This window comes from Benincasa hispida, chromosome 8, assembly GCF_027475165.1.
Source record: "Benincasa hispida cultivar pf3 chromosome 8, pf3_genome.v1.1, whole genome shotgun sequence".
NCBI classification, from domain to species: Eukaryota; Viridiplantae; Streptophyta; class Magnoliopsida; order Cucurbitales; family Cucurbitaceae; genus Benincasa; species Benincasa hispida.
The window spans coordinates 39,637,755-39,654,482 of NC_143485.1; the positions used below are offsets into that span (position 1 = coordinate 39,637,755).

Here is a 16,728-nt window from a genome sequence, read left to right on the forward strand (position 1 = left end):
AGTTACAAGGAATGGGCAATAATTATATGTAGCCTAGGCTCATCTAACTCTTATACTCCTCACTTATTAACCACATAAAAAATAGAATTACAAAAACATTATCTTAAAAAAAAAAAATACCGCATGACCTTATTTTATTAAATAATACTTAGGATGTACCAAGATAGATGCATCTAAGGGAGTCTAAATTTTTTCACTAGAAATTTATTAATTTGTAGTTGTTACATAATTTTATTATTTTTACTGGTTTTCAAACGAAAAAATACTTTTGGAGAATTATCCTACTAGAAATAAAATAGTCCATCTTCCATGTTAGGTATCAGTTTTGGCTCGGACTCGAGGTCAAGAATAAAGTTGGAAAAGAAAATTTCTTCAATTTGGTGTTTTTTTAAAAAAAAAAATAGAAAGAAAAAACAAATACTTCATAAAAAAACCCCAAGGCCCAAATTCAAGGGCAAACGAGGACAAATCACAGTTAATTAAATCTAAAAACTAACTTGAAAAAATAAGAGTCCTAAGTCCTCCCTAAATCTTTCGGATTAGAAAAGATAAAAGAGAACCATAATGAAACTTAAAACTCAATAGCATAACGGTTTACATGACGAACAACTCAATTCTTAATGTAAAGACAAAGAAGAGAAAAAGACATTTCCTAACCTCCTCACTAACACAACTATCTCATCAACTACATTCTTCATCCCAGTGAAATCAGACGAGCAGTTGTTAATTAAGTTTACCACCTCCCTTGAGTCAAATTAACCATAATAGCATTTAGGAGGGTGATAAAGAGAGAATAAAGATGAGTCGGACTTTCAATAATTGCTTGAGCCTCTAGCATCTTGACCGACCACTCCTGTGAGATCTTCTAAAACTCGACACAAATAGGAGCTCCAAAGGAGTTACGGACCATCCATTGAACACCACAACATAACTTCATAGCATTCCAAGAGGCATCAACATTCATTTTCTACTTGTTTACCTCGGGGGACCACATAGTGTGATGAGCTTAACTCTTCACCCGATTGACCTGCAAAGGAACATAGGACAAATAAGGCCTCTCATTAATATACAACTTTAACCTTTTATGGAGTTTCTCCAAAGACGAGGATGGGATGTATTTTCCATTCTTCACGTAAAAGAATTATTGTAGTCATTTTTGTTCATTTATAAATTAAAGATTGAGATATCATTTTCTTTTTGAAACTTTTGTGTGTGTTCCATTTAAATTTTTATACTTTCTAATATTTAATTTTTGTCCTTGCACTTTCAAAAAATATTAAATTTAATCTCTTAAAGTTAATTTTTATCGAACTTAACAAAATAATATTAATCTTTTCATGCAAAGGTATACAACATGTGCGTATATTAGAAAATCATTAATAAACTAATTTAAAATTTATTAAAAAAAATACAAATATTGAAATTGGACACTTAAAAATTAATCACTAAAATGGAATAAATTTCAAAAATTTCAAAGTAAAGGAATGAAATGATATTTTGACCTAAATTAAATTATTTTTATAAAAATGTAATAGTGGGATTTTGTTTATTCATTTACTATCTACCCGAAAAAAAGTGTCTGAAGCAATACTAATGAATTAGGTGATGAGTTTTTTGTGAATTTTTTTTAATACAACTTAGAGTGAAGAATTTGAACTATAAATATCGTGGCTATCAATACATTGGAATGTCAATCGAGCTATGTCCACTTTAACTTTCTTTATAAATTTTGGTTCTTGATTAAAAAAATATATTTTTAAATGGTCACTTTTATTATCTGATTGTTTAATTTCATTTTGTTTCCCTGTTTGAAGATATAGTTCAATTTCAATCTTGTTATATGGTAGGGACTCATTCAATTTTTTTATCCCCATCAATATAAAACTTTTTTTTCCAAAGGTATTGAATTCCATAAACATAAAACTTATTCTTTTAAATTATTAAGCATGTCATTGAAAATTAATATATGGAATGGAGTATATAACATATTAGTCTTTTATGATTTATAGCATGTGAGAATGTAGACACTTTGCATTTTCACATGTTTATAATTATTTTTTAGATTAAAAAATCCGTAATAAAAACTTTAAGAGCTGAGTTTATTATTTTTTGGAATGGTGAAAAAGTGTTTTTACTGTATATTTCGAAGATTCTGTATGGAATAATTTCTACTTAGTATTTTTTAAAAAAAAAATCATATATTTTCAAGAAAAATGTTTTTATTTTAAGATAGTTTTTCTTTTTTCACTGTATCTAATTCTTTTAACTATAAACATGACTTTTTGTCATACGGAGAAATGTAAAACAGAAAAACCAAACTAAGGATGGAAAAATTAAAAGGATATTGTACTTTTAAAAACTATTTAGGAAAATATTGTTGTTTTCAAATTATTTGTAAAAATATTGTTGTTTCAAATTAGAACCCTCGACCTTCTTCTTTTTTTTTTTTAGGAAAATATTGTTGTTTTCAAATGGATTCTGTCATCTTAGCAAGTCTGACTAAATAACGAGCTAATGAATCTTCTTCTTTTTGCCGCTAATGAGCTAACGAGCTAATCAAATTCGAGAGCGAGATTATGAGAGACAGTGAGAGTTTGAGAGAGCAAGATTTTGAGTGAGAGCGTGAGCATGAGCGAGAGCGAGAGCGTGAGCGTGATTGAGAGCGAGAGCATGAGCGAGAGCGTGAGCGTGATTGAGAGCGTGAGCATGAGCGTGAGCGAGAGCGTGAGCGAGAGCGTGAGCAAGAGCGTGAGCAAGAGCGAGAGCGAGATTTTGATAGAGAGCGAGAATACCATACAAATTTCCCTTTTTTTTCCTTTTTAATTATTACACATTCCACCTTCTTCTTTCTAATCCTTTCTTCTTTTTTTTTTTAATTTTCCATTTTATAAAAAAAAATTCTAAAAATATTTATCATTTTATTTAAACTCTAAAAAGAATAAATTAAAAATAATAATAACTCATAAAAATAAAAAAAAATATAAATTAAATATCTCATTTATATAAAAATAATTATAAAAATCAATGTGTCCCACAAGGCGGACGTCGTCGATTTCGAGCTGGTTTTCGTCGTCGACTTCGAACTTGAGGTTGCTCGGGTTCTTCTTGATGTTGCTCTGGTACCTCTGCAGACGCTTCATTATATAAATATTCATTATGCTCTCCAGGACCCCGACCATGTCCATGCACATATGAAGACGAAGGACTAGCCTCTGAGTCATAATGTCCTGAACCAAATGCTGGCATCATCATCATCAGACTAACATAATCAGTTTGACTCTGCGTCTGCGTCATAGGGGACAACTCTTCCACATTATGTGCAACCTCATCAAACTCATCCTCTTTCCGAACACGTCCTCTATATCTAGGAGCTGGTGGAGGAACAATAGGTATATCGTACATATAATGAATTTCCTCCATATAGCTTTGGTTGTCACTACATATAGCAAGAACTTGGTTCGGATCATTCGCAACCTCACGGAGTCTACTGTTGTTCGATCTCTATGAATTATAAAACAATTAGACAATATTTAAAATAAATTTAAATTAAAAAAATTAGATAATATTCATTCATTTACCAGATGACCCACAGCTGCTCCCGGACGAGTGACGTAGCGCCTTGTGATATTATTATACCAATGAATATATTCTGGAGTGACATTTGTGTCAAATTGTTCAAGAGAAACCCCCACTGCAATAAACCTTGCACGATAGTGCCATCGCATACTAAATGTGCAACTTTTTCGGACCAATCTCCAGTCCTTAGGTCAATACCATACAGTACGGGTTCAGTATTACAAGGCGATGGGATATCCTGCTGAAAACCGAATTGTCTCATCACCCTGTCAGGAAGATGCCACTCAACAATGTGAAAACATATGAGAGGACTCATCGTCCACCATATGTTTTGACCATTTGTACAAAAATTAGGCAAAGTATGCATAATAATTTTGTACGACTCCCAAATAACCTGAAACACAAAATATTATATTAGAGAATATTAAAGACAAATACAATAAAAATGTAAATAAAATAATCAATTAGGTTTAGTGTAATGTACCTATTCAAGTTGAAGCAGATCATATTTATACTGGTTGACTACATGTGTGGCTGTCTTAGTCACACAAATTTTGTCTCTCCACCTAAATTTTTAAATTGATAATTTAGAATTTAAATTAACTAGATCAGTGATATAAAAATTAAATTGAATTAAAACAACATACCAAAAACTGTAGGCTCGTCCAACTAACTGAGCGTCATTAACATGATGTAGCTATGAAGCCATTGTTGGAAATCGCTCCCAAGCCCATAGTTGCAAAAGTATGAGAGGCCCAGCTATCTCTCAAACCTCAGGTCTTGTGGCTTTGCATAGTTATCTATATAACCATGCCAAGCATGCTCCACCTCACGAATACCGCCTCGCATCATGGAGGTTAGCTAACAGTGGCAGGAACATCGAATGAACAAAATGACTTGATTTATCTGAAAACAGACTTCCACCCATCATTTGTAGTATATATGCTTGCGCATATCTTATGACGGTTTCCTCGTCTGCATCATCTATGAGCTCACGAAATTGTGTTCCTAACCATATTAAACTTAACCTCGATCCTTTAATCTTGTCGGTAGGTGGGGTCGCACCGAGGTACAGTTGACAAACTTTTAACTAGTCATCGTACATCACTTCGGTGACCAGCTCACCGTCAACAGGTAACCCCAACAACACTTCTATGTCTTGTAAAGTGATAGTGCACTCTCCAACAGACATATGGAATGTATGCATCTCGGGCCTTCATCTCTCGACCAAGGCTGTGATCAGATGTCAGTCCAACTGAATAAATCCTGCCTCTCGACGTCTGCAAGATATTTCTCCAATAGTACGATCTCGCCATACAACATATGATCGATGAATGGACTGGTCGTACAAAACATCGGGATCAACAGGTCCTTGGTTTATCTTGATGCTCCAATGCATCCCTTATTTCTGCTCTTCTTTTCTCGAAATAGTTCACGCATTTGAAGAATGTTATCTGAGCAAGAACATTTATAGGCAACATTCGAGCTTTTTTTAGGACTCCATTTATGCACTCTGATAGATTTTTCGTCATCCACCCATATCTGAATCCTCTATTATGTGTAAGTCCATTGCGCTAAACTAATGTTGTCAAAAAAACTTAGATAGTTCCGATTTATTCCTTTGATATCTTCAATTGCTTTGTTGAACTTTTGAATTTGAAACTGACACCCGACACGATAAATAAAAACTGACACCCGAAAAGTTCACGTTATCACAACGAGATGGATTGGACAGAACCAACTACTCAACAACGATGTGGATTTTGTAACTAGTTAGGACATAAAAGGAAGTGTCATTCGTTACTAAGATGGGCTCCAGATAGTTAGGGATTGAATAATAAATAATTTTTTTTTATTATATATTCATTTTATTGTATATTCAATTTTTTTTATTATAATTTATTGTATATTCAATTTTTTTTATAATAATCTACTGTATATTCAATTTTTTTTTGTAATCAATAAAGTTTTACATTATAATAATCTAATATATTCAATTTATAGTATAATAATCTAATATATTCAATATATTCAATTTATTGTCTAATGATTATTCAATTTTAGTATAATAATCTAATATATTCAATTTGTTGTCTAATGATTATTCAATTATAGTATAATAATCTAATATATTCAATTTGTTGTCTAATGATTATTCAATTATAGTATAATAATCAATATATTCAATTTGTTGTCTAATGATTATTCAATTATAGTATAATAATCTAATATATTCAATTTATTGTCTAATGATTATTCAATTATAGTATAATAATCTAATATATTCAATTTATTGTCTAATGATTATTCAATTATAGTATAATAATCTAATATATTCAATTATAGTCTAATGATTATTAGCTTTTTTCTCTCTTTTTTTATATATATTTCTATGGAAAGTTCAAATAAAGTGAAGACTCTCGCTCTCTCCTTAGATCTCGCTCTCGCACTCTCGCGCTCTCACTCTCGCGCCCTCGCTCTCGCTCTCGCGCTCGCTCTCGTTCTCTCTCAATATCTCGCTCTCTCTGTTATTGTTGTTATTTTTCCATTAATGATTACTAGGAACAATCACAAACACTTTTTTTATTATGGATCTACTTTTTTGTTCGTAGACAAAGCTAATTCGGAATTGTCTTTCATTCTAAGGCATAACTTGTATTCATGCGCTTCATATTCACCTGGAGTTCGCTCTCAGAAATATAGCCATCCCCACCCCTCACGTCAATCCCACAAGCCTCCGTCTAATTCGAAATGATAACAAAATGCATAGGTTGTTAGAAGCAACTCGAGTACACAGATACATATAGTATATCATCTCATTACTTTATTTCCTCTATGAGGGAAAAAGAAAAGTAATAAACTTGCAATCTCGAGGGTGGATGTGTGTCGAAATTTCAACCTAAGCGAGATTCGCGAGATTTCCCTTGTCGAGGGTTGAAGTTTCGGCTTATGTATTGTTTCCAAGTTTTTCTTTGTTCGTCGAGTTCTCAACATTCGACCTCCACATTAGTCGAGTTCTTAACGTTCGACCTCTAGCCTCAGATTTCCAAAACAACAATATTTTTCTAATAAATTTCAAAACAACAATATTAATATTAAAAGTCCAACTAAGAATTGTTGTAGCTAATAAAAACAGTTCATCCATGGTGGTGATATTGAAGCCAAACTATTATTTGTATTTTATTTAATAATTTTGATGTAATTTTATTATTTTTGAATTTTATCTATTAAGTATGAGTACTTTTGTAATTTTGATGACTGATGAATTTAGTTCTAGCATTATTTGCTCCTTTCAAAGTTTAGTTAGGAGAGTCTTTTAAATTTTGCAATTCATGAGTGAAGTCGCATGTGAAGAATATTAAGAACTTGTTTAGTTGGCTAGAGAAAAAAAGGTATTTTTCAAAATATTCATTTTTATTTAAATTCTTTTGATTTTTTTTTTAAATACATTTGAAAAGTGTTTCAAAAACTATTTTGAGTGGATGTCAAATATTTCAATTTTTTTCAAAACGACTTATTTTCAAAATTAAACACTTGAAAAGTTAAACCAAACATACCTTATGTAGGATTAATCATCTAATCTTGAGGAGTGTTCGAATTTTAAGCTAAGAAACTTGTTATTTGTGTAAAGAGTATTGATTTTAAGCCATTTAATTCAATCTTTAAGATTAAAATAGAAACGGTTGAGATTTTTAGTGTGGGAGAATTAGAGAGAAATTTTATATCAATATTAATGAGACTTCAATATATATATATATGGGTGTTTTTTTTTTTTTAAAGTTTGTGAATATTTTAAATTTTGTTTTATGATCGATCTCATGCTACCAACTTAGTTTTACAATGCTTGGTTTTTGTTGTTATTTGCAAGATTTTATTTATTGTTTTTTTTATTTCAATTAGTTGGTGAATTTTAACAAAATTGAACAGATGATATAAATTGAGACCCTTACTTAAATCTGGAATTCAAATTAATGAAACTAAAGTAAAATTTTCCAATTTTTTTCTATAAATAATATCAAAAGAAGTGCCGATTGGCCGTTGGATGCTTGCTCAAAAGCACTTTCAAATACCTTACAAAATTTTGTAAAACACGCTTTCAACTATACAATCAGATCAATAAACAGATCAATCATAAGTGCTCTTTTTAGGTAAGATAAGGCCTTTCCATCTTCCAATAATTGGTATACACAGAATTAGTGATCTTCCAAAATTGTATTAGACTTGCACAGAATTAGTGATTCTTCTGCGTAAAACACACGTTTCACATGAAACCATTAGCCTCAATCATAGGGTTATTTACAGATGACTCATCTCGAGACGTGTTAGTACTAAATGACTCATCTTATTAAATGAATGGAAAATAATCTTCTATTGATGTTATAGTGCATTATCGTGTTAAGGAGATTTCTCTCATTGCAAAATAATAAGAGCCCTAACGCAGTATTCATTTCAATCGAGATTTTTTTTTTAAAAAAAATCAATAGTTGACCAACTGGTGATTAAAAATGAAAATCCTATTAGGGTTCCAACTATGTTTCGATAGTGAGACATCTCTAACGTGATGATGCATTCCAGACAATGGTGGAATACTCTATGACTTAAGTAGAAGTTTAATATTTATTAATTTTCTAGGATTTGTTCATTTAGCATTAACGTCGTTGGGATTGGGTCATCCATACAAAAATATCCTCAATCATCATAAAAATTCCTACAATATTAATAGAAAGAGAATTATTAACAAAACAAGCATAACTTAACTTAATGTAGTATGTATTAGCGACTAAGAGGTATGTAGTTCGAATTTACCAAGCCTATTATATTAAAAGAAAAAAGAAATTATTGAATAAAACAATTTTTTTCAAAAATCTCATTTCCATACTTTGTTTTCTAGAATAGGAGTGGGGAGAATTGTATCTTATTTTTTAAGAAATGAATTTCATTAAACGCAAAGTCCAATGGAAACTGAAATATTTAAATCCCATTTAATATATTAACCATCCAAGAGGAAATAATATCCCAACTAAGGGTATTCATGGGTTGAGTTTGATTGGATTGAAAGACTTTTTAGACCAAACTCAATTGTTCCGATTGTAAATTTCATCAACTCAAATAACCCTGGTTAAAAATGAACCCAACCCAACCCAATCATGAAATATTTGGATTGGATTGGTTCGGGTTAATCGGGCATTTACTTAAAATTTTGTTATAAAAGAAGTACAAATCTAATTTAATTATTTTCATATATTGAATTAAGATTAACAATTCAATTTCAATTTATATAGTGAAAAAAGTGCAAATAAACTACCTTTAAGAATTGTTGAAGAATAAATTATTAAAAAAATATTGGAATTAAATAAAACTAAAATCAATGTATGTATAAATAATTGTGTTATAAATAATAATATATATATATATTTAAAGTTAATAATAAATCCGGGTTGGTTTGGATTATATTAGGTGAACCATGAACCAACCCAATATATAAAATTTTCATTTATTTGAATCCAACCCAATCCAAATGAGTTGATAACCTAACTCAAATCGCATTGTTGGGTTGGGTTGATCTGTTTTTTCGAATCATCGAATTTTTTTTAACACCCCTAATCCCAACAAAGAGTTTTCAAACCAAGGAAATTTATGCAACATTTTAGACTAGATCAGCCAATCGCTTCAACCATTCCTTAATTGTGCCTCTCTGGAGTCCGTTTCCTATCTTTCTTGTATTCGTTTAGGATGAGACAACTTTTGAATTTTATCCTCAAACTTTGATCATTTGTTAGTATTTTTCATAGGTCGAATATCACCCATAACATTATGATATAAATTGATGCCCTAATTTATAAGAAGTATCCAACTCGAAACCAAAATGAAATGATATGAATTAATAGGGTTTCAAAGAGAAATAGTGTAAAGTTTTGGGGTGTTCCAGCAAGATAACTTTCTTTAATTTTGTCTTTTGTGAGAACTATGTTAAATAAAATAGAAAATATATTGAAAAAACAAACGGTTACATCTTGAAACCGGGTCCCACTCGACTCGACCAATGTAAAAGATCGACAAGCTGTAACAACAATAATAATTTAAAAAAAAAAAAAAAAACTATTTAGAGAGAAGAAAAAAATAAAGAAAATGAAAGAAAAAGAAAAACTAGCCGTTGCGACCATTGGATTCAAATTAATTGGTCGTACGCACAGAAAACACAAACGCCTTTTCATTTCGGAGAGACAAAGAATACTCTCTCTTTCTTTCTCTGTTTCTCTCAAATTCCTATCCAAAACCCTAATAAGGCAAGTTCGAAGCTCTCTCTTCTGTCGCAGCGAATTTTACGGCCTAAGAGTTGGATCTGACTTCTGAGTGTGTTGGCCGTCTAAGTTGCGACGCTCCGATTTGGCTCGAATTTAACGTGAGAACTACTGCTTTTCTTGATTTTAGATGATTTTTTCTTCGAAAACTAGTTTGATTTTTTTTCTGTAGAATGCTCGATGTATTTCTGCCGTTTCTTTCATTTTAAGCTTATAGAGTTAGTTCCTGAGGCGGAAGTTTCAATTTCCACTCAAATCGAAAATGAAACAATATGTCAATGAGTTTTTAGGGTTCCTGAGCATGCCACCTGATGTGGAAATTTTGGGATCGGAATCAGTCCCGATACTTCAACAAGGTTTAGTCATGGTTTAGCTCAATATCTGGAGACCTAGGTTAGAAATGTTACTTATTTGGCCCCTCCTAAATTTTTACATTGTTAGCGTAGTAGAGAAAGAAAATGCCTCGACTGAAATTCTTCAACTCTGTTCATTTTGACAGAGAAACGTGTTCGGTGTAAATTCGTTTCATGATCTTCACGCTGTAGCATATATTTTAGCTATTTCCAAAAGTACATATAGACCTTTAATCAATTCCCTACTATTTCAGTATTTTGGTCCGACTGTGAGGGAGAAATAAGCAGATATTATCACGATGACTATCAAAACTCCTGCAACACCAGCTTCGAAAACAGAGAGGACACCGGCATCAACACCTGGAGGACCTCGATCTAAGGAAGAGAAGATCGTTGTTACTGTGCGGTTAAGGCCTCTTAGTAAAAAGGAGCAGCAAGCGAAGGATCAAATGGCATGGGAGTGCATTGATGATAATACGATTGTGTACAAACCTCAGCCTCAGGAACGTCAAACTCAACCGGCCTCATTCACATTTGGTACTAATGCCATCATTGTTTTCATGCCATTTTCTTACTTCTTTCTTAAAGGTTGTATACGCCATTACACCTTTATTTTTTTTTATTTTTTAATTTCTTGTTGCAGATAAAGTTTTCAGTCCCGCTTCTTTGACTGAGGCAGTATATGAGGAAGGAGTAAAGAATGTTGCCTTATCTGCTCTAATGGGCATCAATGGTATTTAAAAGAATTTATCAGTTCAGTTTTTTTTGTAATCACCCAACTTTCCATTCAAATGATTGTATATTGTTTTATGTTGCAGCCACTATATTCGCCTATGGGCAAACTAGTAGTGGAAAGACATTTACAATGAGGGGGATAACTGAGAAAGCAGTTAATGATATCTACAAACATATTAGTAATGTAAGTTTTTACTGCCTTGAACGGAATTTTTTTTCTGCTGGTATTTTGAGTACCTTAAATAATCATCAGGTATCTTTGGTTATTTTACAGACACCCGAGAGAGATTTTACAATAAGAATTTCTGGACTGGAAATATACAATGAGAATGTTAGGGATCTACTGAATACAGAATCAGGTCGGAATCTAAAGCTTCATGATGACCCGGAGGTAGTATTCATAATAACAATTGTAAGGGTTAAAGGAAATTGCTCCACTGAATAAATTCTGTTTACATACCGAAATTGTGATTCTCTTTATGCAGAAAGGTACAATGGTTGAGAAATTAGTAGAGGAAACGGCGAACAATGATCAACATTTGAGACATTTGATTAGCATCTGTGAGGGTAAGAACTATGTCTTCTCTTAAGTTTTCCCAATGTCCTCCATAATACACTGTTTTAACATTAGCTCAATTTTATTCTGTAGCTCAAAGACAAGTTGGTGAAACTGCCTTGAATGACTATAGCTCTCGGTCACACCAGATTATAAGGCTGGTTAGTTTTATGGAAATCATTCACCTCTGATACTCTTATCTGAAAGGTTTTCCTTTTCAACTTTTGGATTGTTCCGTAAATGCTTTTGATTGATTGTATATGCAGACAATTCAAAGTACCCTACGAGAAAATTCAGATTGCGTTAGGTCTTTTGTGGCAAGCTTGGTAGGAAAATTTTGTTTGCATTCTTTTTATCTTCAATCTTGTTCTTTTGTATTAAGGACTTGCTAATTTCAACATTATGCAGAATTTTGTTGATCTAGCTGGAAGTGAGAGAGCTTCACAGACACATGCTGATGGTGCTAGGCTAAGAGAAGGCTGTCATATTAACCTTAGTTTGATGACGCTCACAACTGTGATCAGAAAGCTAAGGTCAGAATCTGTTTCGTGAAAAATATTAACATGCTTTGTATCTGATATTTTCTGTACTGTATATGGTATGTTTTGGAATTTTTTTGCCGGCAGTATTCTATATAGTATCTGAAGTTTTTGTTTATTGTTGCAGTCTTGGAAAGAGAAGTGGTCATATACCTTATAGAGACTCAAAACTCACCCGCATATTGCAGCATTCGCTTGGTGGAAATGCACGAACCGCCATTATATGCACATTGAGTCCAGCCCTGACTCATGTTGAACAATCGCGGAACACTTTGTACTTCGCCACCCGGGCAAAGGAAGTGACTAATAATGCCCAAGTTAATATGGTAATAACCACATTTATCCTCAACACATTTTTAATAGATGCAAAAGGATTTCCGTTAACTTTTTATTTGAATTTTTTTAAACAGGTTGTATCAGACAAACAATTGGTCAAACATTTACAGAAGGAGGTTGCCAGGCTAGAAGCAGAATTGCGGACTCCAGATCCAAAAAGGGAGAAAGATTTAAAAATCCAGCAGGTAACTTACATTTCAATTTGACTATTTCTCTACATAAAGTTGAGTGAATCAACCAGAACTTAGTGTTTGATTAAAATCCAGATGGAAATGGAGATTGAAGAATTAAAACGACAAAGAGACCTGGCTCAATCTCAGGTTGATGAGCTCCGCAGAAAACTTGAGGAAGACCAGCAGGTATCTCTCCTTATACTCGCTGACAACATATTTCTCCTTAACATTATATCACGTGCCTTGAGATCAGGAAATACTAACATCCATTCTCGTTTTCAGGGTTCTAATCCAATTGAATCTGCCCGTCCTCCAGTGAAAAAGTGTTTGTCCTTTACTGGTGCATTGTCTCAGAAAGTCGACAGCAAGGACCTTGGCCGTGGTATGATATCAAGGCAGTCAATGATGAGACAGTCAATGATGAGACAATCATCCACTGCTCCTTTCACACTTATGCATGAAATTCGCAAGCTGGAACATCTCCAGGAGCAGCTTGGGGAGGAAGCTAATAGAGCCCTCGAAGTATTGCAAAAGGAGGTGGCTTGTCACAGACTGGGGAACCAAGATGCAGCAGAAACAATTGCCAAACTACAAGCTGAAATAAGAGAAATGAGATCAGTCCGTTCAGAACCAAAAGAGGTTGAGGTTGGGAGCGTTATTGCTACTAACCAGAGTGTAGGGGCTAATCTCAAGGAAGAGATAACACGGCTTCATTCTCAAGGTAGCACCATTGCCAATTTAGAGGAGCAGCTTGAAAATGTTCAGAAGTCTATCGACAAGTTGGTCATGTCTCTACCAAGCAATTATCAGCAGTTCATGAGCAGTGAATCGACCCCCAAACAAAAAAGTTATACCAAAAAGAAGAAATTGCTTCCTTTGGCCTCAAGTAATGTTGCCAACCGGCAAAACTTTTTAAGATCGCCATGCTCACCTTCAGCAACTTCCCAGCAAGTACTGGAGTCCGATATTGAAAATAGAGCTCCTGAGAATGATGATGTCATCTCATCTGAGATTCTGCTCGAGTCTGAGAAAGAGACTCCCACAAAGAGTGAAGAAGGTGGAGATGTCTCATCAAAGGAGAGCACTCCTTGTTATCGAAGATCAAGTTCTGTGAACATGAAGAAGATGCAGAAGATGTTCCAAAATGCAGCAGAAGAAAATGTAAGAAGCATAAGAGCATATGTGACAGAATTGAAAGAACGTGTGGCTAAACTGCAATACCAAAAACAGCTACTTGTTTGTCAGGTGCGTTTAATTGTTGTTGAATTTCATCCATTGAAATTTTTTGTTATTATCATCACTAAGTTCACATTTTTTCCCATGTTGTATGTAGGTCCTTGAGCTGGAAGCAAATGAAGCAGCTGGAAACAAATTAGATTGTGATGAGAACACATTTGTGCAGGATGACGACCAGGTTCCATGGCATGTAACTTTCAGGGAGCAAAGGCAGCAGATTATTGAGTTATGGGATGCTTGCTATGTCTCCATTATTCACAGATCTCAGTTCTACTTGTTATTCAAGGGCGACGAGGCTGATCAGATTTACCTGGAAGTTGAGATGAGGCGCTTAACATGGCTGCAGGATCACCTAGCGGAATTTGGCAATGCTAGTCCAGCTCACTTTGGAGATGAGCCAACAATCTCTCGCTCGTCAAGGTTTCTTTTCTCTCACTTCTGATTCTTAATGTTGATCAATCAATTGGAATCATTACACTAACTTTCCCCCTTCCATCCTGTTTTTTATGTAGCATGAGGGCATTGAAACGTGAAAGAGAGTTTCTTGCAAAGAGATTATCTTCTCGTTTGACAGCAGAAGAAAGAGATGCGTTGTACATTAAATGGGAAGTGCCGCTTGAAGGGAAACAGAGGAGAATCCAATTTGTAAACAAGCTCTGGACAAATCCTCACGACCCCAAGCATATTCAGGACAGTGCAGAGATAGTGGCAAAGCTTGTTGGGTTCTGTGAAGGAGGCAATATGTCCAGGGAGATGTTTGAACTCAATTTTGTTGTTCCTTCCGACAAAAGACCATGGATCATGGGATGGAACCCAATTTCAAACCTTCTTAATTTGTGAGAATACATTTCTTTTTGTAAGTACCTTACCTTCTGATTCCTTTTGTACATCTTAATTAATTTTGGAGTTTTCCTCCAAAATTTCTCTTATATTGTGTCTGATTGGACACAACAAAGATGATTGATCTTTTCGTATCATTAATTCCAATCTGAATAAAAGAATTTAATTCATTTTCCCCTTCTTGTTTAGATTAGTCCTCATCTGCATCGACACTTGTGTGATTCCAAATATTAGCCTGCTCCAATAATTGAGTTTTTGGAGGCCTATATTTTATTTGACTGTCCTGATTATATATACGTTTCTCCTCTGCTCTGGATGGGCAGCCAAATGGAAAATATTAGTTGCTTATTTTCAATATATATAATTTTTTGGGCAGTAATTCATAATATAGTTTGAGGATTTTGTGTGTGGGGGGTGGGGGGGGAGTAGATTTGGTCCAAAGCTGAATTTCTAAAACAATCATCTGCAACTTGTACACATAAGAGGAGAACAAGAGCTAAGACAAAAATGGGGGATGTCATAAGAGCGCAGGACTCAACACAAAATACTCCCCATTTCAATAACTATAACCCTCTGGTCTTACTACAAACACTCTAACATACACAACCACAGAATACACACTGAAGTCAAACACCCGCACACATAGATTATCTTTTAGCTAGTAACCAAGCGCATAATAATGAACGCACAACAGTAGAAATTAGAGGTCTTAAAGTCCCTTTGATGCTGAAAGCCTTAAGGGGTGGGGGGCGCAAATCCTAGCACTTGGGAAATGGAGTTCCACAAGTGGTAGCAACTTTCCTGGCATTGGGAGAGGCCACAAACTTCTTTAGAGTGGGGTTCTGCATGTACTTGCAGAGGCAGGGTTTCTGTTCCTTAATCTTAGAGCAACAGAGCTTAGATGGTGGAACTGAAGATATGAGTGCACTAACACAGGAACTCAGTTCCACTGGACTGCATGTCACTGCCAATGAAATCTCAACCATGATAAACATCACTAACATACTTAGTGCAATCTGTGATGCCTTCATTTTCTCTCTGAGGATAGTTGAATTTAGTTGTGTTTGAGAGAGAGAGAGGTAGAGAGAGATAGAATAGAGAGATGTGGAATGCTTGGTGAAAATGGCTTAAGTTGCTTCTCAATTTATAAGCCAGGAGATGGTCTTGAAATATAAAAGAAAAACTATACAGAGAGTAAAGAGTTATCATGTTCACATTGCCGTTTTGTAGGTTATCAAAGACAGGCAGAGGAAGAGAAAATGTTCTGAAATTTTGGCTACTTTGAAAATCGTAGTACAAAAGGACAAATAGTGGACTCAAAGATCTCTCGTGCTACCAATTGGGCTTCTTAATCATTGCAGCAAATTTCAAAGGTGTAGCAGTTCCCTCCTCTGAAATCTCTCCACATTGTACGGTAATCATCTCTACTGGTTACTGAATAATTATTATAAGCTTAAGTTGTTTCATATTATTATCTTTCATACACATTGATTTATATGGAAAGACGAGCTATAGCAATGCATATATTAGGTTTTTTTTTAATATAAAAATGAGGAACCTCTAGAAATTATGTTGAGTAAATACCAAAGGTGTGTTTGGGGCAAAAATTCTCCTACGATTATAATAATCACCTCTTACTACAATAAATACTATTTTGTATTCTTCAATTAACTATAGTCAATACTGTTTTAAAAACCCTCATTTACTACGGTATTTATTATTTATTACAGTTTTTACTATTTTACATATAATTTTTTTATTATTTGTTACTGTGTTTACTATTTTCTTTTCAAACTAAAATAGTTTATACCTTAAACCCATATTATTATGACCAAAATTAAAATAATCTACATCTCAAACACAAACTATTATAATCCAACTATAATAATTTAATACTATAATAATCAACTCTTTGTCCTAAACGATCCCTAAATAGTTTCAAAGAAACAGAAAAAGGACCTTTTTTCCATGATTAGACATGAATATAGGATCTATTCCAGCATTTCTACCACAAGTACAGAGGAAAATGTATGGAAGGCAATCCCCTAATCATTATCAAACAAAATTTTTTCTCTTTGTTTC

General features: G+C 33.7%; 1 protein-coding gene, 1 long non-coding RNA gene and 1 pseudogene across 4 annotated transcripts; 1 reads left to right on the plus strand and 2 right to left on the minus strand.

The window, feature by feature from the left end:
* The first annotated feature begins 9,741 nt into the window (after positions 1-9,741).
* Positions 9,742-15,983, plus strand: HIK (ATP binding microtubule motor family protein). 2 transcript variants are annotated; one of them, XM_090316349.1, is made up of 16 exons: positions 9,778-9,979; positions 10,486-10,768; positions 10,875-10,964; positions 11,050-11,150; positions 11,241-11,357; positions 11,452-11,533; positions 11,616-11,683; positions 11,789-11,848; positions 11,931-12,055; positions 12,189-12,387; positions 12,472-12,582; positions 12,664-12,756; positions 12,853-13,815; positions 13,904-14,226; positions 14,319-14,662; positions 15,877-15,983. In XM_090316349.1, the coding sequence occupies exons 2-15, from the start codon at positions 10,531-10,533 to the stop codon at positions 14,644-14,646; spliced, it is 2,898 nt and encodes a 965-aa protein (XP_090172475.1). In that variant the 5' UTR covers positions 9,778-9,979; positions 10,486-10,530; the 3' UTR covers positions 14,647-14,662; positions 15,877-15,983. The 2 variants fall into 2 exon arrangements, with proteins under 2 accessions (XP_038895487.1, XP_090172475.1); XM_039039559.2 differs by lacking the exon at positions 15,877-15,983 and having other exon boundaries at positions 9,742-9,979; positions 14,319-14,828.
* LOC150034575 (uncharacterized) lies at positions 12,415-13,379 on the minus strand. The gene is made up of 2 exons (XR_016531272.1): positions 13,240-13,379; positions 12,415-13,165 (listed from the first exon to the last, which is right to left on the minus strand). It is a non-coding gene; the product is annotated as an uncharacterized LOC150034575 (long non-coding RNA).
* On the minus strand, positions 15,077-15,777 carry LOC150034576 (non-specific lipid-transfer protein 2 pseudogene; annotated as a pseudogene). Its single transcript, XR_016531271.1, has one exon. The product of XR_016531271.1 is annotated as a non-specific lipid-transfer protein 2 pseudogene (transcript).
* Positions 15,984-16,728: the final 745 nt, after the last annotated feature.

Coding starts and splice junctions, on each gene's coding strand:
- HIK (XM_039039559.2), top strand. CDS start 10,531: ATGACTATCAAAACTCCTGCAACACCAGCTTCGAAAACAGAGAGGACA. Junction 10,965..11,049: donor TGCTCTAATGGGCATCAATG/GTATTTAAAAGA, acceptor TTTATGTTGCAG/CCACTATATTCGCCTATGGG. Junction 12,757..12,852: donor AACTTGAGGAAGACCAGCAG/GTATCTCTCCTT, acceptor TCTCGTTTTCAG/GGTTCTAATCCAATTGAATC.